General features: G+C 41.6%; 1 protein-coding gene across 1 annotated transcript; it reads left to right on the top strand.

Annotated features, from left to right (window-relative positions):
• Positions 1–2,849: 2,849 nt before the first annotated feature.
• rasl11a (RAS-like, family 11, member A) lies at positions 2,850–26,275 on the top strand. The gene is made up of 8 exons (XM_061913456.1): positions 2,850–3,299; positions 3,631–3,687; positions 3,779–3,861; positions 15,656–15,696; positions 15,762–15,891; positions 18,118–18,193; positions 23,913–23,989; positions 25,818–26,275. The coding sequence occupies exons 1-8, from the start codon at positions 3,134–3,136 to the stop codon at positions 25,962–25,964; spliced, it is 777 nt and encodes a 258-aa protein (XP_061769440.1). The 5' UTR covers positions 2,850–3,133; the 3' UTR covers positions 25,965–26,275.
• Positions 26,276–26,704: the final 429 nt, after the last annotated feature.

The following is a 26,704-nucleotide window of genomic DNA, read 5'->3' as shown; positions in this document are numbered from 1 at the left end:
TAACTTTATACTTACTACTGGTCCTGTGTGGGTGACGAGTATATGAAGTTGTCAACCCTCTGGTTTGGTTTATCATATAGGGATTGGAATAAAAGGCGGTGCCTTCATTATTTTATGGTCAATTTCTTAATAATTTTCCACATTTATTGAACAGAAAGAAAGCGAGCGTGTGGAGAGGGTCCACGCCTTCAGCTCCCTTGGTGTCCACATCTCTAACGACTTTTCCTGGACAGTCAACACCACATCAATCATTAAGAAGGCTCCTTCCTGGGAATCCTCGGGAAGTACAACCTGAAGCCTGACCTGCTGCTGACCTTCTACCGCTCGTCCATTGAGAGCCTGCTGACCTACTGTAATACAGTATGGTACGGCAGCTGCACTGCAGCAGACAAGGAGAGGCTACAAAGAGTGGTCAAAACGGCTCAGAAGATCATCGGCCGCCCTCTCCCCTCTTTGATGGACATTTACACCTCCCGCTGCCTCAACAGAGCCAGTGCCATCATCAAGGACAGCACCCACCCTCTGACCTTATCCCACCTGCTACCCTCTGGGAAGCGCTACAGGTGCATTAAAACCAAGACAAACAGGCTAAAGAACAGTTTCTTTCCCAGGGCCATAATCACCCTGAACAGACTGCCCCATTGACCCTCATAACTGCCTTCTCTTCGGTGCAATAACCCATTCCACCAACCACCCTGTTTATTTCATGTAGATATTCATGTATATATTCATTTCACCCACTGTATAGAGTTACATTTGTACAGAGTGTATAGGGTGTACATTTGCAGAGAGTGTACATTGTACTGAGAGTATTGAGAGTATATTTTTATATATTTACACAATGTTTTCTTGCATGCACACATCGCACTGTATGGAATGGCCTCAATCTCGTTACCCTGCGTAATGACAATAAAGCTGATTCTGATTCTGATTCTGATATATCGTATTATAACTCAACAAAGCATTATATTAGTTAGTAAATGCAAAGATTAGGGAGTTTTAAAACAAACACTGCCCAGTTGAGTTGTGGTTGTAGTATAGTGTATAGCAGGCCTGGGCAATTATTTTGACTCAGGGGGCACATTTAGAGAAAAAAATGTTTCTGGGGGCCGGTATATCTATTTTTATGAACAATAATACAAAACCTCACGACTGATTGAATGCTAAAAATGTTATGAAAGACCGCCTTAAAAAAAACATAATGGATTTTTACATTTTTCTATGAAGGATAAAACACTGAATATTGACAAAATATAAACGTCACACCCCCTTTCGATCGACACCTTTTACAATAAGGTGAAACGCAAAAAAATGCAACAAACAGTGAAATATGAACGCGAAGGGTACAAAATAAACTCACCTACAATCCGATATATCAGATACATCACTAAGATTTAGAACTTTGTTCTGAAAATCTCTTTCCGCGTCTGTGGAATAACTCCCCACCCACACTGCTTGGTGCCACGTCTGAGCTGCTGTGACTTACATTACCATAGTAACTAATTAGATGACCATAGTAACTAATTAGATTACCATAGTAACTATTTAGATTACCATAATAACTGGTACATCATCCATAAGCGCAGCTTCCCACCATTGTAAAGTTCAAGACTTACGGTCATTAAAAAACATCACTGCACATCATAATGGCAGCTACACTTTCCATTTTAAAGATCTAAAAAAATTATTTGGGAATGTCCGGCGGGCCCGATTGAAAAGCTCAACTGGCCACATGTGGCCCCCGGGCCTCAATTTGCCCAGGTCTGGTATATAGCATGTATTCAAGTCATTATGTTGTTATAGTTGGGGTGCAAATTGTGTCTTAAACAATGTGTGCTTTGTTTTAAAGATGTGTTATTTGGTTTTACACTGTATGAAGAAAAATTTGAAATGGAATTTTACCTTTGCAACCTCATCAAACTATTGGCTAAGTTTTATATTCATAAATGTACGTTTCTCAATACCCGAGCTGTTTTTTTTGTGCCTTTATAAAAAAAAATAATCAGAACGCTACCTTAAAACACTCTCTACCTCTAATAACCAAAAAGCTGTGAAAACTATAATGCTGTGTGCCAAATTTGGATTATTTAAAAAACCTGTGTGAGCCTATGGCTTTAATATTATATATATATATACATATATATATATATATATATATATATATATATATATATATATATATGTGTGTGTAAATATATATGTATATATATACATATATATTTATATGTATATATACACAGTATGTATATATATATATATATATATATATGTAGTGTTAAAGACATGTATATACATATATACATATACATATATACTTATATGTATATATATATATGTGTGTGTGTGTGTGTGTGTGTGTGTGTGTGTGTGTGTGTGTGTGTGTGTGTGTGTGTGTGTGTTGCATTCTATTTATTTACTTAATTGCGTTTACAACCCCCTGGCGCTTTTTTGTACTGTTCCTGTACTTGTTTTGTCTATTATATCTTGATTGTCTGGAAATCTTCATATTACAAATAGAGGTTTACCCCGCCTTCCGCCCGAATGCAGCTGGGATAGGCTCCAGCGACCCTTTGCGTCCCCGAAAGGGACAAACAGTAGAAAATGGATGTATGGATGGGTTTATAAAATAGAATAAAAAATTAAAACTAATTAAATAAAAAATTAAATTGTGTCTTAAAAACTCAAACACGATTTACTGATTTGAATGTTGTTGATTGTGTTAGACTGCGTACTAATAACTTTAGTAAGTAAGTTAATTGAAAATCCCCAGTTTGTGTGTGTGCGCGCGTGCGTGTGTACGGGCGCGCGCCCTTGTGTTCTATCAGAGGACGGTCAATACGTTTGCCTCCTCCTCTTTTCTCCTTCCTGACTGGGCTCACTTACACTCACCTCACACTGGAGCCTTTTTGCTTCTTGGTAGTGCAGAACAATGTGGTGTTTTTTTCCCCCAGTGCATGAAAAGTCAATGGATGCATTTAAAGCGCAGATGAGTTCTCAGCTGCAGGGACGTATGGGAATACTGGAGTAAAAAAGTTGCAAGGAAGAAGAAGAGGAGGAAGAGGAGGAGAGCTGTGCGGCTGGTTTCTTTCCCACACGGAGGTGGAGGTCCGAGGGTGGAGCAAGGGGAAGCTCGATGCGGCTGACCGGATCAGGGGACCCTGCTGCACCGGGAGCCATGAGCAGCAGCGGGTCCGCTAACTTTCTGCTGGTTCCCATCCCGGAGTACCCCCTGCTGGACTGCGTGCCCAACAAGACGGTGAAGATCGTGGTGCTGGGAGCCAGCAACGTCGGCAAAACTGGTAATGGAGCTGCAGGCTGGATGTTAGCAAAAAATTAATCCCCCACACTTTTAAGATAGGCTAAAGCAGAGGATGAAATAAATCCCTTGCAAAAAGGATTATGAGCAACAGTTGCATATTTTTAATGCTTTTTTATTGTGTTGAAGTTTTTTTGTTTTTGTTTTCAGTTTGCAACACTGCATGTGAATCATTGACCCGCTTCAGACTTTGGTCCTGTTTGTTTTTGCGACGTCTCCTAAAAATGTTCCAAAATACAAATTGTCGACTAGAAGTGAAATTCCGTGCAACTCCGCTAACAGCAAATAGTCTAATGTAGGACCCTCTTTTACAGCACTCATCGTCAGGTTCCTCACAAAGCGCTTCATCGGCGACTATGAAGCCAACACCGGTAAGCGAGCCCTTTTCATCCTGCCTTTCAAGCCCTCTCTGCACGCCCTCGCCAAAACACTATTGATCCGGCCCTGCGTTCATTCACCCAGGAGCGCTCTACTCCAGAAAGGTCACACTGGACGGAGAGGAAGTGTCGCTTCAAATCCAGGACACACCCTGCGTGGCCCTGCAGGTATGGCGTGTCCTCATCTCATATCGTCTTGTATTTGTTTGTGGAAAGCAGCTCTTCTGCTCCTGGGCGCTGTCATGAATATAAGGCCACCCCCTCTCACTGGTCACCATGATCTTAAGATTTGCATCTTAACCCATCCGGTCTCGTTTGCTGAAGGTGTGTTTACACTTGGTTTAGTTAAAAGTCGTGTTTGGCATCCTTTGAATTTGAACGCTTCCAGTTCCGGTTTATCATTTACATTACGGTTGCCAACTATTCCCTTTTATAAATAGGAAAGGTCATCCTAAAAAGTTGCATGCACCCTCCTTTTCATGATACATCAGCCTTTTTTTTTACGCATTTTTGAGCGCTTCCTAAGCATATTATTGTAATTAGACCTGCTGATGCTTTTTCCTTAGTGGCAGCTATTTCTTCTTTGTTGGTGGCAACTATTTTTTTCTTCGTTGTTTAGCGACTATTTCTTCTTCGCTGGCAGTGGGCAGTTTTTCTTCTTTGGTGACAGCTATTTCTTCTTTGTTGGCGGGAACTATTTTTTCATTGTTGTTCAGTGACTATTTCTTCTTCGTTGGTGGCGGCTATTTCTTCTTCTTTGGTGCAACTAATTGTTCTTTGCTGTTCAGCGACTATTTCTTCTTCATTGGTAGTGGCTAGTTTTTCTTCTTTGGTGGCAGCTATTTTTTCTTTGTTGGCGGGAACTATTTTTTCATTGTTGTTCAGCGACTATTTCTTCTTCTTTGGTGCAACTAATTTTTCTTCGCTGTTCAGCGACTATTTCCTCTTTATTGGTAGTGGCCAGTTTTTCTTCTTTGGTGGCAGGTATTTCTTCTTTGTTGGCGGAAACTATTTTTTCATTGTTTTTCAGCGACTATTTTTTCTTCATTGGCGGCGGCTATTTCTTCTTCTATTGTGGCAACTAATTTTTTTTCGCTGTTCAGCGACTATTTCTTCTTCATTGGTAGTGGCCAGTTTTTCTTCTTTGGTGGCAGGTACTTCTTCTTTGTTGGCGGAAACTATTTTTTTATTGTTGTTCAGCGACTATTTGTTCTTCATTGGCGGCGGCTATTTCTTCTTCTTTGGTGGCAAATCATTTTTTTCGCTGTTCAGCGACTATTTCTTCTTCATTGGCAGTGGCCAGTTCTTCTTCTTTGGTGGCAACTATTTTTTCTTTGTTGTTCAGCGACTATTTCTTCATTGTTGGCAGCGGCTATCTTTTCTTCATTAACGGCAACTATTTTTTCTTTGTTGTTCAGCAACTATTTATTCTTTGTTGTGCAGGAGCCATTTTGGCTTCGTTAGCGGCAGTTATTTTTTCTTTCTCGGTTATAGATATTTCTTCTTTGTTGGTGGTGGCTATTTCTTCTTCGTTGTGCGGCGGCTAGTTCTTCTTTGTTGGCAGAGCGATTTCTTCGTCTGTGTTTAGCAGCTCTTTTTTTCATTGTTCGGCAGCTATTTGTTTTATTGGTGGGGCCTTTTTCTCTTCGTTTGCTTTTTGTTGATGGTGGATATTTTTTGATGGCTGTTTTTTCTTCAACGGTGGCGGTCATTTCTTCTTCATTGTTCAGCAACTAGTTTTTCTTCATTAGTCGTGGCCATTTCTTCTTCAGTGTTTGGTAGCTATTTTTTTATTTATTTATTTTTTCTTTGTTGTTGAACAGCTATTTCTTCTTTGTTTTTAGCGACTATTTCTTTGTTTGTAGAAGGATATTCTTTGGTTTGTTGGCGGCGTTTTTTTTTCTTTGTGTTTCAGAGGCTATCTGTTCTTTCTTGACAGCGAATATTTCTTTTTCGTTGTTCGGCGGGTATTCTTTTTTGTTGGTAGCGGCTATTTTATCTTCTTTGGCAACACGTTATTTTTTGTTTGTGGTGGCTTTTTGGCAATTTATTTATTGTTTTTCATGAAGCTTTTTTTTTCTGGGAGGGCTTCAAAACTAAGAATCAAAATTAAAAAAGATGAAAAAATCTCTGAGAACTGGATTAACCCCAGTTCCCATCATTGCTTAGTATTTAAAGCCCAACCCTGGCTAACAGAAATCGTAAAGTTTGCTCCATAGGTATATTTTGTTTGATCAAGTCTGCAATAATAATAATAATAACACTGAACTGGGTACCTCAGTACACTTTTAAGTAGTGAAATCTGGTACGGTGCACCTAAACGTAAATGCAAACATTAAAGACAAGGACTAGTTTACAAATCACAGCAAAGAGCATGTAGAAATCACAAGTCCATCAGAGTAAATGCAGTAAATGTTCGTTTTGCATATATGAAACTTTAAACCCTAAATATAAGATGACACACCATTTTTGCCAACAAAGTGATCACACCTATATTGGAGAAACAAATGTATAATAGATTTGTGTCAAGCGTGTAACTCTGGAAAGCAGCACACAGAGACAGCCTGTTTGGTTTGCATGCAGGGGCGTAGGAACCGGCAGTGGACATGGGGACATGTCCCCCACAATATTGGAGAATGACATATTTATCCCACACAAAAATTGTACCACAGAAGTATATGTGTTTTTAATCTGAATCAGCATCATGTGAATTCCCTCACCAGCTCTAAATACAAGGAAGAGAGAGAGTGAAAGACAGAGTGCAGGCTCAGGCTGAGAGGACTGCACTGTCAAGCAGACGGTCTGTTGAGAACGTTGCCAATTTCATAGGTGCCCGGGCACCCACGTGGGATTGATGGTAACTGTCAATCTTTAAAATGATTTTTGAAAAATCAATCTTGTTGCAGTTAATTTTGTGACGAGTTTGGTCCGTTTTACAAAATAATAAAGTCACAGATAATATGGGATATTAACTTCGCTGAAAGTCTTTTTTTTAATACACACACACCAAGCACCCATTGGCAGAAATGTAGATCGGCGCCAATGGTTGCCATTACATGTTTATAACATCTTGCCGTTTATTTATATTCATATTGAGAAACCATGTCTTATGAGTTAAGTCATCTTAATTATTTTTAAATGTTAACTTCGTCAGTGTTCTCAAGTAACGTAAATACTCATTTTGTCATCCCCTTCCAGATGGCAAAATGCCATCATTTATTTAAAAAAAGCAATGAAACAGCAGGAAGACTTACTCTGTTTTTAAAAAAAGAGTTACGTCAGTGTGAGTAACGTTTACATTACAACACAAAGATAACGCCTAATTGTACTCGACCATTTATCAACAGGTATGACAATAGATATACTGTATGTACAATTAAGTCTTAAGTACAATAATAGTAAATGGAGTAGTGAGACAGATGAAGTACTGAGGTAGCTCAGGTAAGGTCAACAATGAGTGAAATATATATATATATATATATATATATATATATATATTTATATATATATATATATATATGGCTTCACGGTGGCAGAGGGGTTAGTGCGTCTGCCTCACAATACGAAGGTCCTGCAGTCCTGGGTTCAAATCCAGGCTCGGGATCTTTCTGTGTGGAGTTTGCATGTTCTCCCCGTGAATGCGTGGGTTCCCTCCGGGTACTCCGGCTTCCTCCCACCTCCAAAGACATGCACCTGGGGATAGGTTGATTGGCAACACTAAATTGGCCCTAGTGTGTGAATGTGAGTGTGAATGTTGTCTATCGGTGTTGGCCCTGCGATGAGGTGGCGACTTGTCCAGGGTGTACCCCGCCTTCCGCCCGATTGTAGCTGAGATAGGCGCCAGCGCCCCCCGCGACCCCGAAAGGGAATAAGCGGTAGAAAATGGATGGATGGATGGATATATATATATATATATATATATATATATATATATGTGTATATATATATATATATATATATATATATATATATATAAATATATATATATATATATATATATGTCTTGATTGGATTATCCAGAGAATAGTGCTCGATACCGTGGTAGAGCGCAATATTTAAGTGTGGGAAAAATCACAAGACTACTTCATCTCTACAGAACTGTTTCATGAGGGGTTCCCTCAATCATCAGGAGATTTGAATGGAAGCATTCACATACAATGGTTTATATAGGGCACAGAGTGGGTGGGTACAGGCAGGCGTAGGGTGTGGTGATTGGCTCATGTGTTACCTAGGAGGTGTTTCCGTCTGTGGCGGCATGTTGAAATGATTTCACTGCGCTTGTTGAGGGATGATAGATCTGGATGATATATAATAAACAGTTTCTCTTTTAAGCATAGGTTGCATCTTTTATTACCACTGTTGTAAGGTGTGCTGGATGCAAGAATTTGCCATGTTATTGAATATTCAACATTATTGTCTTTGAGGTTCCAAATGTGTTTGCTGAGTTCTGTAGAATTCCGCAAAGTCTGGTTTCTAAAGGAGGCGTTGTGATTATTCCATCTTGTTTTGAACGCTCCTTCGGTTAATCCTACGTACGTGTCGGATGTGTTAATGTCCTTGCGTATTACCTTTGCTTGGTAAACGACTGATGTCTGTAAGCACCCTCCGTTGAGAGGGCAATCAGGTTTCTTGCGACAGTTACATTCCTTATTGGTTTCGGAGTCGTTTAGTCTGGGGGTGGGCAGTCCTTTTACAATTGCTTTGTTGTGGTTTGAAATGATTTGTTGTATGTTATTCATACAGCTGTAGCTCAATTTAATGTTGTTCTTGTTGAATATTTTTCTTAGGGTGTTGCCTTTGGGGAAGTGTTTGTCGATCAGAGTGAGGAACTTGCGGCCGATGTTGGTTGAGACGTTTTTACTGAATGGCGGATTGTACCAGATGATGTTGTTTCGTTTTCTGCTCTTTTTTGGTTGGTTTTCTGGAGTGGGTTCATAGGTGAGGGTGAAGTTGTATCCGCTTTCATCAAGTGCTTTCTGGTAAAGTCCTTGCTTGGTCGAATTCAGCTTTGCTAGATGACAGCATCGATAGCCTTTTATTAATTCCGGTAGGTATTCTTTTCGTGGTGGTGGGTGGGTGGTTGCTGTCATGGTGCACGTATTGGAGTGTTGTGTTGGGTTTCGTGAATGGTTGGTAGCTGTTATTTCTCAGGTTGAAAGTGACGTCGAGGAAGTTGACGGTTTGCTTGTTGGCTTCAATCGTGATCCGTAGGCCGTTTTCTTTGAAGATTTGGCATATGCGCTTCTTGGTGTTCTCGCTGCTCCTTGGCGAGGCGCGGCACACTGCCAGTCCGTCATCACGGTAAATACCAAGGTTCAGGTTGAGGCTAGCAAGCTGGGAGAGGAGGAAACTCCCAACGAGTTCGCACGTTTCTGCTCCGTCAAAACTCCCCATAGTAACGTCAAATGTTGAATTGTTCTTTTTTTGCCATGGTGTACTGTTGTGGATGAGTATGGAGTTCTTTGCGTGGATGATGATGTTTCTTTCGTTGCCTGTGATTGAGTCGTAGTCCGAGGCGAAGTCTAGTGCTTGGGTCAGTAGGTCTTGCGTGATGGAAGGGTAAAATTTTTCGATGTCGAAGGAGATAAAGTTGTGTTGTTGTTTGTCTTGGATGTTGTTAAACCATTTGATTACTGCTGCTGTATTTCTCCATTGGTTGAGTGGTGTTTTGTCCTTGATTTTTGTGTTGATTCTGTCGAGGATTATTTTGCTGATTTTTCCTATTTCGGATTTAGTTGGGTTTATTAGTCGGCATGTTGGGTTATTTGCGAAGTTGGGTTTGTGGTCCTTCAATGTGATGAAGGCTTCTTTGTTGGCTGTGGCGTCCACCCTGTCCTCAATGTCCAGTTCGGTTGCGATCCGCTTGTTTTCCAGGTGGATGTTCTGTAAAGTGTTGGGTTGCGCTTTTTTGTATGATTTGGTGATGTTTTTGTCCAGTAAAGAGTTATGTTCTGGTATGTCCATTCTGTAGAAGTTTGTGGTTTTATCGGCGGCTATGATGAGGTTGCTTACTTTCTTTATGAGCTCCGTGTCATTTTTCAGCTTGGTGAGGAATGGGTTGCTGGCTGGCATAAATTTGACTGATTGTATCATTTTGAGCATGTCGTTCTCAAAGTCCTTTAATTCCTTGACTGTGGGTGGGTTCTTGGTAGATTTGAATCCGTAAGTTTCCTTTTGCGTTCCTTTTGTTTCAGGGTGGAGGAAAAAGTGTGCTTTCCACTGCATCCTTCTTAGGAAGTGTTCCGTCTTTTCTATGAGTCTTTGCTTGTAGTCCTTCTGCGCGGGTATGGGAATATTCTTCGTGGAGTAGTCGATGCTGAACTTTTCCATTTCGGATCGTCGTACAGTGCTCAACAAATGTCAATTTGGAGCGGAATATGTCTTGATTGGATTATCCAGAGAATAGTGCTCGATACCGTGGTAGAGCGCAATATGTACGTGTGGGAAAAATCACAAGACTACTTCATCTCTGCAGAACTGTTTCATGAGGGGTTCCCTCAATCATCAGGAGATTCTAATGGAAGCATTCACATACAATGGTTTATATAGGGCACAGAGTGGGTGGGTACAGGCAGGCGTACGGTCTGGTGATTGGCTCATGTGTTACCTAGGAGGTACAGACATCAGTCGTTTACCAAGCAAAGGTAATACGCAAGGACATTAACACATCCGACACGTACGTAGGATTAACCGAAGGAGCGTTCAAAACAAGATGGAATAATCACAACGCGTCCTTTAGAAACCAGACTTTGCGGAATTCTACAGAACTCAGTAAACACATTTGGAACCTCAAAGACAATAATGTTGAATATTCAATAACATGGCAAATTCTTGCATCCAGCACACCTTATAACAGTGGTAATAAAAGATGCAACCTATGCTTAAAAGAGAAACTGTTTATTATATATCATCCAGATCTATCATCCCTCAACAAGCGCAGTGAAATCATTTCAACATGCCGCCACAGACGGAAACACCTCCTAGGTAACACATGAGCCAATCACCACACCCTACGCCTGCCTGTACCCACCCACTCTGTGCCCTATATAAACCATTGTATGTGAATGCTTCGATTCAAATCTCCTGATGATTGAGGGAACCCCTCATGAAACAGTTCTGTAGAGATGAAGTAGTCTTGTGATTTTTCCCACACCTATATATATATATATATATATATATATATATATATATATATATATACAGTGGAGTTTGTTTTTGTTTAGTTTGAAAGGGAAATATTTCAAAATCATATTGTTGATTTTAATAAGAAAGGAAAACAGCTGATGACTCATGTCAAGTTGATATTTTTAAAATACATTTATTTTCTTATAATTGATTTATTGATTAATTGGCTGAGTTTAGTAACTTTTGTTTATTTCAAACCTGAACACACCTACAGTATAGTACATCACACCATTTTATATAATTTCTCTTTACATTATGTCCAAAAAGGAGTAGGAAGAAGCAAAGCTTATTTAATCCTACTCCTTTCCAAGTTCAGAGCATTTACAAATATATATGTTCATTTACTGTCTTCTTTTTGTAACACAATTACATCAGTGAATGATTAATACAGCAGTTATTGGAATAGATAATTAAGTCAGTCATGATAAACATATTGAGATGAAGAATATCCCATTTTCAATAAGGTTGAATGTATTTCTCAGAATTCTTCTTCTTTGTACTTTTCAAGCACTATTAATTTGAACAACTTCTTAAACTGAATCATATCAGTACATTGTTTAACTTAATCTATTCATAATTTAATTCCGCATACAGATATGATAGAACGTTTTAAGTGTTGTACGCGCATACAAATGTTTTAAGTTTGATTTTCCTTTAAGGTTATATTTCTCCTCTTTGGTTGAGAAGAATTGTTGTACATTCTTGAGTAGTAGGACATAGTTTGCTTTGTGACTTTCAGTATTTTCGATTCAATAAATAAAGGGTTTGTATGTTCTCTATAGCCAACATTATCTATCAGTCTAATGGATCTTTTTTGTAACACAGTTAATGAATTAAGTGCACATTTGTAGTTCTTTCCCCATATTTCTGCATAATATCTCAAATATGGTAACTTAATTATTTAATTATGTCTTGAGTACTATAGGTTTTGGGTTAGTTTTAAGTTAAATGCTGATAAGGTAGATAACTATATTTAATGTTGTCTGTTGTGAATACAGTATTTTAATTCCATGCAGGAACATCATGGGTTTGAGGCAGGGAGTCAAAAGTTATGGGGAAACAGGAGACAACCGACAGGTAAAAAAAGAGTAACATACTGTACAACAGTAGATATTTCACAAAAGTTCACAAAAAAGTGGAAAATGGTGTTCAATGCCAACTGTTTGACCTTGTGACTTTTTCCACACCCAAAAGTTCTGTCAGACAAAACTTTTAAGTTGTACAAGAACTTTCCTTGGCTTCAATATGATGCCATACAAAAGAGAGTTTTGTGTTTTTTTATTGCTGGGCAATGAACCAGGACAAACCCACACTACTGTCTGTAAAGTCAGAGCCCACCTTTATCACTTCTGGATTTAGAAATATTAAAAAAGCTGTTAGAAAAATGAAAAAAGCTGTTGAAAAATTTAAAGCACGCAGGAATAGTCATATACTTTGGCACGCTGTCTCTGTGACTGCACAAGAAAATCCCTCTATAATTGCACAGTTGTTTAGTGCTTTGGCAAATCAACAAGCAAACAGGCACTGTCTGGGGAAAATTGTATACGTGAATGTGATTTATGATGGTGTATGCTGGTTTGTGCATGGGTGTTGAATCCATTTGTAAAAACCCTTTAGGACATTGTTTCTGGGGTGGAATACCATTATACTGTACATTCGGGTCAATATGGTATGTCTCTAACAAATACACCACATAGTGGCGCGGTATTTAAACCTAAAAAGGTTGTGAGTTCAAACCCCTGCCGAATCATACCAAAGACTATAAAAATGGGACTTATTACCTCCCTGCTTGGCACTCAGCATCAACGGTTGGAATTGGGGGTTAAATCACCAAAAATGATTCCAGAGCGTGGCCACCGCTGCAGCTCACTGCTCCCCTCACCTCCCAGGGGGTGATCAAGGGTGATGGGGCAAATGCAGAGGATAATTTCACCACTCATAGAGTGTGTGTGACAATCATTGGTACTTCAACATTAACTTTTAAATAGTTTAATTACCCCTTAAGTCAGACCTGGGCAAATTAAGGCCCGGGGGCCGCACGTGGCCCGTTAAGCTTTTCAATCCGGCCCGCCGGACATTCCCAAATATTTTTTTTTAGATCTTTAAGATGGAAAGGTGTCGCTGCTATTATGATGTGCAGTGATGTTTTCTAATGACCGTAAGTCTTGAACTGTACAAAGTAATTTCAATGGTAGGAATCTGAATGATATACTAGTTACTATGGTCATCTATATAGTTTCTAGGGGTGTGGGAAAAAAATCGATTCAATACGAATCGAATCCGCTGTGCGATTCAGAATCGATTCTTTTTTTTTTTAATCGATTTTTTTTATTTTTATCAATCCAACAAACCACTACACAGCAATACCATAACACTGCAATCCAATTCCAAAACCAAACCTGACCCAGCAAACACTCAGAACTGCAATAACAGAGCAATTGAGAGGAGACACAAACACGACCACAGAACGGACCAAAAGTAGTGAAAAAAAATTAATGTTATCAACAACAGTATGAATAATGGTTATAATTTCAGTATAGCAGTGATTAAAAATCCGTCATTTACATTATCATTAGACATTTACAAAAAAAAAAGAACAATAGTGTCACAGTGGCTTACACTTGCATGGCATCTCATAAGATTGAAAACACACTGTGTCCAATGTTTTCACAAAAATAAAATAAGTCATATGTTTGGTTCATTTAGTAATTAAAACAAATATACATTATTGCAATCAGTTGATAAAAAATTGTCCTTTACAATTATAAAAGCTTTTTTTTTAATCTACTACTCTGCTAGCATGTCAGCAGACTGGGGTAGATCCTGCTGAAATATTATGGATTGAATGAATACAGAATCGTTTTGAATCGGAATTTTGTTTTTTGTTTTTTTGAAACAAAAATTTTTTTTCGCGTTTTTGGAATCGAGAATCGCGTTGAATCAAAAAAATCTATATATTATCGAATCGTGACCCCAAGAATCGATATTGAATCGAATCGTGGGACACTCAAAGATTCGCAGCCCTAATAGTTACTATGGTAATCTAATAGTTACTATGGTAATATAGGTCACAGCAGCTCAGACGAGGCACCAAGGCAGTGTGGGTGAGGAGCGTTTCCACAGAGTGTTTCTACAGGCGGCCAGCCTGAAATGCGGGTTCCAGCATACTTGCCAACCCTCCCGGATTTTCCGGGAGACTCCCGAAATTCAGCGCCTCTCCTGAAAACCTCCCAGGAAAAATGTTCTCCCGAAAATCTCCCGAAGTTCAGACAGAGCTGGAGGCCACGCCCCCTCCAGCTCCATGACATGTCGACAGCCTGTTTTCACGTCCGCTTTCCCAAAATATAAACAGAGTGCTTATTAAATAGTATAACAGTGCAAAATATTGCTCATTTGTAGTGGTGTTTCTTGAAATATTTTGGAAAAAATATATAAAAATAACTAAAAACTTGTTGAAAAATAAAGAAGTTATTCAATTATAATAAAGATTTCTACACATACTGCGATGAGGTGGCGACTTGTCCAGGGTGTACGCCGCCTACCGCCCGATTTCAGCTGAGATAGGCACCAGCGACCCCCGCGCGACCCCAAAGGGAATAAGCGGTAGGTAGGAAATGAGATGGATGGATGGATAGCTGTAGATATACTCCTCCCCTCTTAACCACGCCCCCAACAACGCCCCGCCCCCAAAAAAGCCCCCCCCCCTCCCCCCACCCCCACCCCCACCCCCACCACCCAAAATCGAGAGTCTAAAGGTGGGCAAGTATGGGTGTCAGGGACGGACGCAGAAGGGGAGAGTTTTACTAAACAAAGTTCTAAAGCTTAGTGACATATCAAATATATCCCATTGTAGGTGTTTTTTTTGTTTTTTTACTCTTCGTGTTCATATTTGGCTCTGTTTGTTAAATTTTTTTGTTGCGTTTTGCTTGATTGTAAAATATGTCAATTGAGAGGGGGTGTAGCGTTTTTATGTTGTCAATATTCAGAGTTTTATCGGTCATCGTTAATACTGTAAATCCTACATTCTTTATTTTCACGTACATTCTGGGTGTGACATTCAGTAAAAAAACCTAAAATTGCATTCTGTTTTTCAGGGCGGTCTGTTATAAAGTTTTTAGCATTCAATCAGACATTACTGTGAGGTTTTGTTCCTAAAAATATACATACCGGCCCCCAGACACATTTATTTTTCAAAGTTTGGCCTCCGAGTCAAAAAAATTGTCCAGGTCTGGTTTATGTGGTATTTATTGACTTGCAATTTCCCCTCCAGTGCCATGTTTTCTGGTGTAACTTAGCAAACTGACAAGCACATCTGTGTAAAATGTATGCAAGATTGGTTAAAAACGATGTTAAGAAAAATGTTACTTCTCAACTCATTGTCCATAAATCTTTGAGCATGCTAGCATGACTGTAGTCACGCCGCATGCCAACATTATTTCTACCCCAGTAACATAGTTTACTTTCACAGCTTTTGGACTTTTATCTGAGCTGAGGAATGTGTGTGAAGTCCCAGGAAGTCGTGTTAGGATGGTGGCCAGTGGGTTTAATGAGTGCGAGACGTGACGAATGGCTCGTCTGTTTACAAAGTCAGGCTGGTCGAGATGCTCATTTCCTACTCTGGGGAACACAATAAAGGCTCAGGAAGTCCCTCATGGCGGCGCAGAGGATGATTGAGTCCAACTCCTAGAGATTAGACGTGTATGATTGTCTTCTCCTGGACTTGGTGGTGGTTTAGATCTTGCAGCCAAATCGATGTCTGAGTTCTGTCTGTGTGCAGGACGATGCTGAAGGCCTCTACTGCCAGGAGCAGATCAACAGGTCAGTGCACCGCAGCATGTTTTCATGTGTCTGTCATGTTATTGACGCGTTTCAAAAAATGGCAGGTCCATCTACTGGGCCGACGGCTACGTGCTGGTCTTCTCCATCACCGACCACAGCAGCTATCGCACCATCCAGCCTCTGTACCAGCACGTCAGACGCATCCACCCGTCTGGAAACATTCCTGTCATGCTGGTCAGTGGAGTCACGTCACTATTTTGGGAAGTGCTCGGATGAGTTTGGAGTGGAACACCGGAGCACTAGGATGTACTAGAATAGAGATTAGCGACCTCTGACCTCATAAATACCCTCAGGGTTCGTACGGGTGCTTAGAAACCTTGAACATGCTTGGATTTTAATGTTGTGTCTTCAAGGTTTGAAAAATGATTGAATTTTGGGTGAAGTGCTTGTAAATGCTTTGAAATGTTCATCATATTTCTCGGCAGTCTGACTCCATCCATCCATTCATCCATTTTCTACGCTTGTCCCTTTTGGGGTCACGGGGGGTTGCTGGAGCCTATCTCAGCTGCATTCGGGCGGTAGGCGGGGTACACCCTCGACAAGTCGCCACCTCATCGCAGGGCGGCAGTCTGACTCAATAGGCTAATTATAAAAAAAAGTTTCCTTAAAAATGAAAGCTACACCCTTGATCTGTTGGCTTTGCACGAGCCCTTACATTAGGTTGTTGTCCAACCAGAGAAGTACATACTGCTCTGTGTCGCCCCCAAGAGGACAGTGGTGCATTATTCCATCATGCTGGGAGGTTGTCGTTTTAATGAACATTGTATGGAAAATGACAAATACAAACTTTTGATATAACGTGGACCAAATACACGTGTAGCTTGCTGCAAAGTATGCAAAAAGGAAATCCAACATGGTTCGATGTAGTTTTTGCTCCATTATTTTGGTTATCTACTGACCTCGTGTGAATCAATCCGTGCTGTTCGTCATTGAGTGCTGTAAGTAGGAAAAAGAACAATAAATTTGAAAAACAACGCAAATAGAGACACGTTTGCAAACACCAATGCCATTGAATAGTCTACAGAAACACTGTTTCATTTTCTATGTCCCATTCAGTTAAAGGAGAACATTATCACAATTTCAAAAGGGTTAAGAACAATAAAAATCAGTTCCCAGTGGCTTGTTGTATTTTTTTAAGTTTTTTTCTAAATTTTACCGGTCCCGGAATATCCCTAAAAAAAAGCTTTAACGTGCCTTTTTTTCGCTCTCTGCGAAGACACTGTTCATTTTCCTGTGACGTCATACAGTGCTGCCAATACAAACAAACAATAGCGAATACCACAGCAAGATAAAGCGACATTAGCTCGGATTCAGACTCGGATTTAAGCGATTCAACAGATTACGCATTATTGAAACGGATGGTTGTAGTATGAAAGTATTGAAGAAAAAACTGAAACTATTGAGCGAATAGCTATTGACGCTATTCATAGCCATAGCATGGGCGAATAGCTACGTTAGCATCGCCGGTAAAATGTGCGGACCAAACGATCAGGACTTTCGCATCTTTTGACACTGGAGCAACTTAAATCATTCGATTGGTAAGTGTTTTTTTCGCATTAAATGTGGGTGGAAGGAAACGTAATATAGTTGCAAATGCATCTGCAGGTTATCCATACATCTCTGTGCCATGTCTGTCATCGCCGGTAAAATGTGGAGAGACTCCAGCACATTCAATGGGGGTCTGGCGGCAGATACTTTCGCATCTTCGGGCCAGTGGTGCAACTTGAATCCCTTCCTGTTAGTGTTGTTACACCCTCCGACAACACACCGACGAGGCATGATGTCTCCAAGGTTCCAAAAAAAAGTCGAAAAAATGGAAAATAACAGAGCTGAGACCCGGTGTTTGCAATGTGTTGAAAATGAAAATCGCGGCTGTATTACCTCGGTGACGTCACATTCTGACATCACCGCCACAGAGCGATAAACAGAAAGGCGTTTAATTCGCCAAAATTCACCCATCTAGAGTTCGGAAATCGGTTAAAAAAATATATGGTGGTTTTTCTGCACCATCAAGGTATATATTGACACTTACATAAGTCTGGTGATAATGTTCCCCTTTAACGATAACTGCTGGTTCAATTCTAGGCTTAGGTTTTAGCAGGTTTTCCGTATTATTCCTACAGACAGCATTTGGTGACCTCAAACAAGGCTATGGATTGATTCACACTGGTTTTGGCCTTTTGAAGGGTCCTGGAAAAACTGGAAAACTGATATTGAAAGTCCTTAAAAAGTGCTTGAATTTGGCCTTGAAAAAGGTGTACGAACCCTGTACCCTGAAATTCTCAAAGACGCACTTCCAAATGTGGCATGGCGTCTCAGTACCTCTGTCAACAGAATGTGTGTCCTCATCGACAGTTTGCTAATCCTGCTAATCTGAGCGAGGTGTGTAATCTCCCGCAGATAGGCAACAAGAGCGACCTGCTGAGAGCCCGACAAGTGCCGGCGGATGAAGGCGAGACGTTAGCGTCCTCTCTAGGTGAGACCTGACACTTCTACAGTTAAAAAAAAAAAAAAGTCACATGGGTCTCTTGCATACCTCGCAAGATGAGGCTGCAAGATGTTCCGATCACCTTTGAGGATTGAAACCATCTGGGGGCTGAGTCTAAAATATCTTACAGCCCCATCTGGAGTCATGTGGAAAAATTAGGGCATCCGTCAACTGTAAATGGTATTTGTCACGCTCCCTATGGGTTGTGCTCAAACTGCTCTGAAAAACTATGCATCCTCAAAGTTTCAGTATCATTAGACAAATGCTCACTGACGTATGGACAATTGCTGAATTTTTTAAAGACATTTTGTTGGATGGCGGCCTTGTTTTTCAACCAACCTTGCATAGATTTTTCACAAGTGCGCTTGCTTGTTGAAAAGGTGTGTGCCAAATTTTTGCGGTAATTCATTTCAGCAACCCAACGTTACTGTAGATGTTTTGTATAGCCCATCCATCCATCCATATTCTTCCGCTTAGCCGACGTCGGATCGCGGGGGCAGCAGCCTAAGCAGGGAAGCCCAGACTTCTCTCCCCAGCCACTTCGTCCAGCTCCTTTTGGGGGATTCCGAGGCGTTCCCAGGCCAGCCGGGAGAAATAGTCCTCCCAACGTGTTCTGGGTCTTCCCTATGGCCTCCTACCGGTCGGACGTGCCCGAAACACCTCCCTAGTGAGGCGTTCGGGTGGCATCCTGACCGCCCGAACCACTTCATCTGGCTCCCCTGTTTGTGGAGGAGCAGCGGGTTTACGCTGAGTTCCTCCCGGATGACATATCTTCTCACCCTAACCCTGAGAAAGAGCCCCACCACCCGGCGGATTAAACTCATTTTGGCCGCTTGTACCTGTGATCTTGTCCTTTCGGTCATAACCCAAAGTTCATTAGGTCAGGATGGAAACGTAGATTGACCGGTAAATAGAGAGCTTTGCCTTCCGGCTCAGCTCCTTCTTCACCACAACGAATCGATACAGCGTCCACATTATGATCCACTCTTCCCTCACTCATGAATTTTGTATAGCCGTGTGAGAAATTTCAAAGTTAAAGTACCAATGATTGTCACACACACACTAGGTGTGGTGAAATGTGTCCTCTGCATTTGACCCATCCCCTTGATCAACCCCTGGGAAGTGAGGGGAGCAGTGGGCAGCAGCGGTGCCGCGCCCGGGAATCATTTATGGTGATTTAACCCCCAATTCCAATGGTGCTGAGTTTCAAGTCAATCTGACTTCTGTGGTGTATTTGTCAAAATAATAGCACTGGCAACACAGGGGTGCATAATGTTCACTTTTTGTGTGTAGTGGTTCAGGAGTTGTGGAGTGGGGTGTCCTGTTTTTTCACATGACCGCATGTTTTAATGACAATTTTCACCACATAAACTACAGATAAGAAATATTTACAGGAAAATTATAAACAAACAGTATGTATTTTTACGTCTCTACTTTGGTTATGTTGAAATGTGTCACGGTTTGGTCAAGCATTTCTTGCAGCGTGAACCCAAGGAAGCAGCGAATGGCAGGCGGAATGCAGGTAACTCTAAGTTTAATTGCAACAGGAAACCAGGAAAAAACACTGGTACTCAAAGCAGACTATCAAGCACATTGATCAAGGTGAATCTAAAGAGAACCAATTAATGAGGATCAGGTACTTCAAAACGCCGACCAAACAGGAAATACTGACAAAACAAGAGCACCAGGATAGGAAGTAATTCTAAACACAGGAAGTTTACAACAAAAAAAAGATAGTCATGAATGATCATGATATAATGTTCCCCCCAATATAACTGATAACAAACATTGTAAGTCAGTCCTCTAACAGATAAAAATTTCCGAAACCAAGGGTTGCCAAACTGCGCCAACAACCAAGGACCTTGCTGGCTACGAGGAACAGCCAAGTTTCGGTATCGAGTGGAACACCGCTGCAACTGGTGAAGGGGACCACAGGATGAACGCCCCATCAGCAGCAGAGGTTCACACCTAGGTTCCTGTTGCTGCTGCAGTTGGCGCAGAGGACGTCCATGGACTGGCCACTGCCAGATAAAAGCCAGATTGGCACTTCTGCAGCAGGCGAGGCGGGTGAACGCCAGACGGTCACTTCTGCAGCAGGCGAGGAAGGCCAGGCGGAGAACCCGCTGAGAGACACAGGTGGCGGTGTCGCTGGGACGGAACGGTGTCGACATCGTGGACAAACTCACTGGAGCAGAAGGGGGAACTGGTAGAGACGTTGCTTATGAGGTCATCCAAGCAGGGAGGCATGGCACCGGCGTCGTAGATGACCTCACTGCAGCATGAAGTAGGTTTAAAGGCCTACTGAAACCCACTACTACTGACCACGCAGTCAGTTTATATATCAATGATGAAATATTAACATTGCAACACATGCCAATACAGCCGGTTTAGTTTACTAAAATACAATTTTAAATTTCCCTCAGAGTTTCTTGTTGAAAACGTCGCGGAATGATGATGCGTGTGCGTGACGTCACGGACTGTAGATTACATATTAGCGCAGCACCATTTGCGGCTAAAAGTTGTCTCTTTTCATCGCACAATTAAACAGTATTCTGGACATCTGTGTTGCTGAATCTTTTGCAATTTGTTCAATTAATAATGGAGAAATTAAAGTAGAAAGATGGAGGTGTGAAAATTTAGCCTTTAGCCACACAAACACACGGGGATTCCTTGTTTAAAATTCCCGGAGGTGAAGCTTTACAATGGATCAGAGCGGTCAAGCGAACATGGTTCCCGACCACTTGTCAACCGGCAGGTTTCGGTGAGAAAATTGTGGTAAAAAGTCGCCTCTTACCGGAGATCAGCTGAGCTTGCACTGTCCATGCAGCTGCCGTCGACTTCCCTCAGAGACTGGCGTCACGACACCCGTGGACACACCCCTCCGACTATCAGGTACTATTTAATCTCACTAAAACACTAGCAACGCAATAGAAAGATAAGGGATTTCCCAGAATTATCCTAATAAAGGTGTCTAAAAACATCTGAATCCGTCCCAATGCAATCGCCTTTTTTTTTCTTCACTTTATTATTATTATTATTTTTTCTTTCTAGTCCTTCGCTATCAATATCATCATACACAAATCTTTCATCCTTGCTCAAATTAATGGGGAAGATCAATCAATCAATCAATGTTTATTTATATAGCCCCAAATCACAAATGTCTCAAAGGACTGCACAAATCATTACGACTACAAAATCCTCGGAAGAACCCACAAAGGGGCAAGGAAAACTCACACCCAGTGGGCAGGGAGAATTCACATCCAGTGGGACGCCAGTGACACTGCTGACTATGAGAAACCTTGGAGAGGACCTCAGATGTGGGCAACCCCCCCTAGGGGACCGAAAGCAATGGATGTCGAGCGGGTCTAACATGATACTGTGAAAGTTCAATCCATAGTGGCTCCAACACAGCCGCGAGAGTTCAGTTCAAAGCGTATCCAAGACAGCAGCGATAGTCCCGTCCACAGGAGACCATCTCAAGCGGAGGCGGATCAGCAGCGTAGCGATGTCCCCAATCGATACAGGCGAGCGGTCCATCCTGGGTCCCGACGAGCGGTCCATCCTGGGTCTCGACTCTGGACAGCCAGTACTTCATCCATGGTTATCGGACCGGACCCCCTCCACAAGGGAGGGGGGGACATGGGAGAAAGAAAAGAAGCGGGAGATCAACTGGTCTAAAAAGGAGGTCTATTTAAAGGCTAGAGTATACAGATGAGTTTTAAGGTGAGACTTAAAATTCTTCTACTGAGGTAGCAGCTCGAACTGTTACCGGGAGGGCATTCCAGAGTACTGGAGCCCGAACGGAAAACGCTCTATATCCCGCAGACTTTTTTTGGGCTCTAGGAATCACTAATAAGCCGGAGTCTTTTGAACGCAGATTTCTTGCCGGGACATATGGTACAATACAATCGGCAAGATAGGCTGGAGCTAGACCGTGAAGTATTTTGTACGTAAGTAGTAAAACCTTAAAGTCACATCTTAAGTGCACAGGAAGCCAGTGCAGGTGAGCCAGTACAGGCGTAATATGATCAAACTTTCTTGTTCTTGTCAAAAATCTAGCAGCCGCATTTTGTACCAACTGTAATCTTTTAATGATAGACATGGGGAGACCCGAAAATAATACGTTACAGTAATCGAGACGAGACGTAACAAACGCATGGATAATGATCTCGGCGTCTTTAGTGGACAAAATGGAGCGAATTTTAGCGATATTACGGAGATGAAAGAAGGCCGTTTTAGTAACGCTTTTAATGTGTGACTCAAAGGAGAGAGTTGGGTCAAAGATAATACCCAGATGTTTTACCGAGTCACCTTGTTTTATTATTTGGTTGTCAAATGTTAAAGTTGTATTATTAAATAGAGGTCGGTGTCTAGTAGGACCGATAATCAGCATTTCCGTTTTTTTGGCGTTAAGTTGCAAAAAGTTAGCGGACATCCATTGTTTAATTTCATTAAGACACGCTTCCAACTGACTACAGTCCGGCGTGTTGGTCAGCTTTAGGGGCATGTAGAGTTGGGTGTCATCAGCATAGCAGTGAAAGTTAATACCGTATTTGCGTATGACGTCACCTAGCGGCAGCATGTAGACACTGAAGAGTACAGGGCCAAGGACCGAACCCTGGGGAACTCCACACGTTACCTTAACATAGTCCGAGGTCACACTGTTATGGGAGACGCACTGCATCCTATCAGTAAGATAAGAGTTAAACCAAGACAGGGCTTGATGTCCTTTTCTCGGTCCGTATAGCTCTTGCTGCTGGAGGCTCCCATTACAAACAATGTAAGGACGTGAGGAGCCCTCACCCTTGTGACGTCATCGTCTGCGACTTCCAGTAAAGGCAAGGCTTTTTTATCAGCACCAAAAGTTGCGAACTTTATCGTCGATGTTCTCTACTAAATCCTTTCCGCAAAAATAAGGCAATATTGCGAAATGATCATGTATGACACATAGAATGGACCTGCTATCCCCGTTTAAATAGGAAAATCTAATTTCATTAGGCCTTTAACTCCTCAGTTGCACAGCTACTCATGCCCGCCCCTCCCCCCAAAGGACGGATCTCAGATATCCCCAGAGAGGCCAACAGATGACAGGGATGGGAGGGAGGGAGTTTGAGGAGAAGCTGGAGAATGCTTCCATGTGGCCATCAGGGCAGAAATCTTGTCAAGCCGCTGGGTGATAGAAATCTCCATAGAATCATTCACTGGCTGGATCATTTTTGTGATTTTGGTGAGCGTTTCTTGCAGCGTGACCCAAAGTATACAGACATCGGCGGGCGGAATGCAGGCAAAACTACGTTGAATTGCAACAGGAAGCGGGGAAGAAACACTGGCACAGTAAGCAGACTATCAAGTACAATGATCTAGCACTGAAGGAGGGACCCAGGTTGAACTAAATAGAACTAATTATTGAGAATCAGGTGTGCTGGCATAACATGGAACAGAAAGCAAAGGTGCTTCAAAACACAGAGACCATACAGGAAATACTGACAGAAACAAGAGCCCCAGGATAAAGTGATTCTAAAACCCGGAAGTTGGTAAGAAAACCTAAACAGTCATGAAGGATCATGTCATTGGGAAAGTAGTCATTTTAAATCCCTATCATCTGCAGTTGGTTAAAAACTGGCCTTGCAATCCTAACTGTAGTTTAAAAAAGCCTAATGAGTGACAAATGTTATCAGTGAGATAAGAGCAGTCCTCTTTCCCACAGGGGGTGTTTACTTCGAGGCCTCGGCCAGGGAGAACCATGATGGCGTCCACACGGCCTTCCTCCATCTCTGTCAAGAGGTGGGGCTTTTTTATATTTTAAAGGGGCCCTATCCTACATTTCTAACTGTTGAGACAGATGTATATTCTCAAAATGTTGTACTTTTCTTCTACATGATGTAGAAGTGCCATATCATGGTACCACAGCAGGTTTGTATTAGCCCTGGTTTACTCTTAAACTTCACAAAAATCTTTCAATTTTCTGACGTTAAAATTTAAGGAAGTCCATGTATGGCAATTTAGTCGGTTGAAAGTAACACCCAGAAAGTTTTTTTTTTCCAGATGTAGGAATTATGTAATCAAATCGAAGTAAGGCGTCATGGAAATATGTTTTTGTTTTCTGGGGAGCTAAAGACCATTCGTCACGATCAATGCTCCTCTGTTCTCGCCACTTTACAGACAGCTGTTTCGTAAACAAATAACAGTTGGATCCTCAATTGTCAAGATCCGTTGCCCGGATCATGTTTTGTTTAGTCTTTGACTCCCTCAGTTCCGGTTTTGGTTGCCATGGGCGTAGATTGGTTTCACCTGCCTCTAATTAGTGTTCGGCATGCTCACCTGCTGCCAGGCACAAATAAGTCTGGCTTTCTATTTGCTTCCACGCAACAGTTACGATGTTTAGTTGTTTTGATTCCTGAGCTAAGCTTTGCCATTTATTTTCTTGTTAGTTATTCCGTTAGCTTCCCGTACTTTTGGCACGCTGTATTTTTGTATTTTGAATTTATGGACAATAAATCATTTCCTTACGAGCACCTTGCCTCCAGAGTTCCGTCTGTATCTTGGGTGAACGATCCATGCATCCCCATGCGACCTAGACGTAACACCGGTTGTCCAACTGTTTGTTGATAACCACCAGGTTGAGGGGGGAGTATCTTTATGTAGGTCTGACTGTTGGTGGGAGTCTGTGGCCAACCCTTGACCCCTGACCAGGGCTGGACTGACCATCACACTGAGAGCTTTTTTGATGCCAATGAGGCTATGTATTAATTTGTTTTTTTACTGTGGTAACTCTGCCGGTCCTGCCTAGGGGTGTTACACGATCAAAGTTTCTTGGCTTAATATTCAGGCAAGCATTTCTCTTGTGAGCAGTCATTTGCTCTAAAACCAACTAAAACTAACAGAAGGACAGTATTTGTTTTGGCATTGCCACACAATGTGTCTTGCCTACAGTCATGGCTGATTGAAGGTAGAAAAGCGCTATACAAGTACAACCCGTTTAATTAACACATACATCACATTGTGTAACACTGATTTAGCTGGTTTCCCATGCAGAACAACTTTCCATCCATTTTTCTACCGCTTATTCCCTTTGGGGTCGCGGGGGACGCTGGTGCCTATCTCAGCTACAATTGGGCGGAAGGCGGGGTACACCCTGGACAAGTTGCCACCTCATCGCAGCAGAACAACTTTCACAAAAAAAAAAATAAATGTAAACCTTTTAGTTCAGTATTCATGCCCTGCCTTTTTACTTGGACAAACCTTTGGGACGTGCCACTATGTTCAACAGTGGGGCGAATTGGCACAGTATCTGCGTTTGTATGAAAGCCAGTCAGCACCAAAAAGTTCAGGGTCAAATTTTTGTTCCATGCAGTCTACTTTATGCACCTGACCAATTGCAGCTGATTAAGCATTTCTGTAGGAGGAAACTCCTGAATCTGAGAGTGTTCGGCCAAGAAGAGAGGAATGCAGATTCACCTTGGATACAGCCTTGAGATTTTGTTCAAAGAAACGTTCGGTCCAGTATCCTTCTAAAAGCTGATGAAATGACCAAGATAGGGCCCCTCAAACTTTAAATGTGTGTTTTTTTTTATTTAAATTATGAGGTCATAATGATGATGATGTGACACAGGTATTCCGGGCGTTGGGGGGCGGCAACGGAGAGAAACGCAAAGGAGGCCTCCACCTGGCTCGGCCCAAGTCTCCCAACATGCAGGAGCTGAAGAGGAGGTTCAGGCAGGTCCTCTCCTCCAAAGTGAAATCAGCCACCAATCTCTGATGCCTCATGAATGCCAGCCAAGGAAAAGAAAAAAGGACCCAAGAGTTCCATTGGGGAATCAAAGCAATTGACGGAAAAAGACTCTTTGAGCATGATATGTCGGAGTCAGCCAGACAGATACATTTCTGGAAGCCAAGTTCTCCTCTGTGGGTTTTGGACGAAAGCTGTGGGTCGGGACCACCACATTCCTGGGCAACAAAGTTAACATGCCACTCAAAGTCAGCTGAGCAGTCACGCTACTTCACATGTCTACTTTGAGTATGTTTTTTTTGGACTTCTGTGGAACAAATGAAGCTGTTTTTTGAAGCTATTGCTGGTGTGTGTGACTGTGTGGTAATTCCATATCTGGATCAAAACAGGAAGTAACCTCCAAACGGTCATGACATGGCAGGCAGGGAGAAAGTCTAGTAAAAACAAACCAATGAAAATCTGGAATCGAGTTGGTATTCTTGTATTTGAACTGGCACGTTAAAAAAAACGTTTAAATTGAGATCCCAAGAGAAGCCTCAATTCCTAATTCGACATTTCCATTTCAACAGAATTAGAAAACAACGCCTGGGTATAATTAACTGGATGGTAATTACAGTATCTCACAGAGGTGAGTGCAGTCATTACTGTTTAACAAACATTGCATTATATTTTGTTAAGGGACAATACAATAGAAAGTAAACTTGGTGTATACTTCAAAGTAATCAGTATGCAGCTTATATAGCAGTGTAGGTTTACTAAAAATGACTCAA

Source organism: Nerophis ophidion, linkage group LG10, assembly GCF_033978795.1.
Source record: "Nerophis ophidion isolate RoL-2023_Sa linkage group LG10, RoL_Noph_v1.0, whole genome shotgun sequence".
NCBI lineage: Eukaryota > Metazoa > Chordata > Actinopteri > Syngnathiformes > Syngnathidae > Nerophis > Nerophis ophidion.
Note: the sequence above shows the minus strand (reverse complement) of the source record. Positions and strands in the feature narration are given on the sequence as shown.

Excerpts from the sequence above, each read along its gene's own strand:
- rasl11a (XM_061913456.1), top strand. The coding sequence starts at position 3,134 with ATGCGGCTGACCGGATCAGGGGACCCTGCTGCACCGGGAGCCATGAGC. Across the intron at positions 15,892-18,117 it reads GAAACATTCCTGTCATGCTG|ATAGGCAACAAGAGCGACCT; the intron begins GTCAGTGGAGTC and ends AATCTCCCGCAG. Across the intron at positions 23,990-25,817 it reads TCCTCCATCTCTGTCAAGAG|GTATTCCGGGCGTTGGGGGG; the intron begins GTGGGGCTTTTT and ends GATGTGACACAG.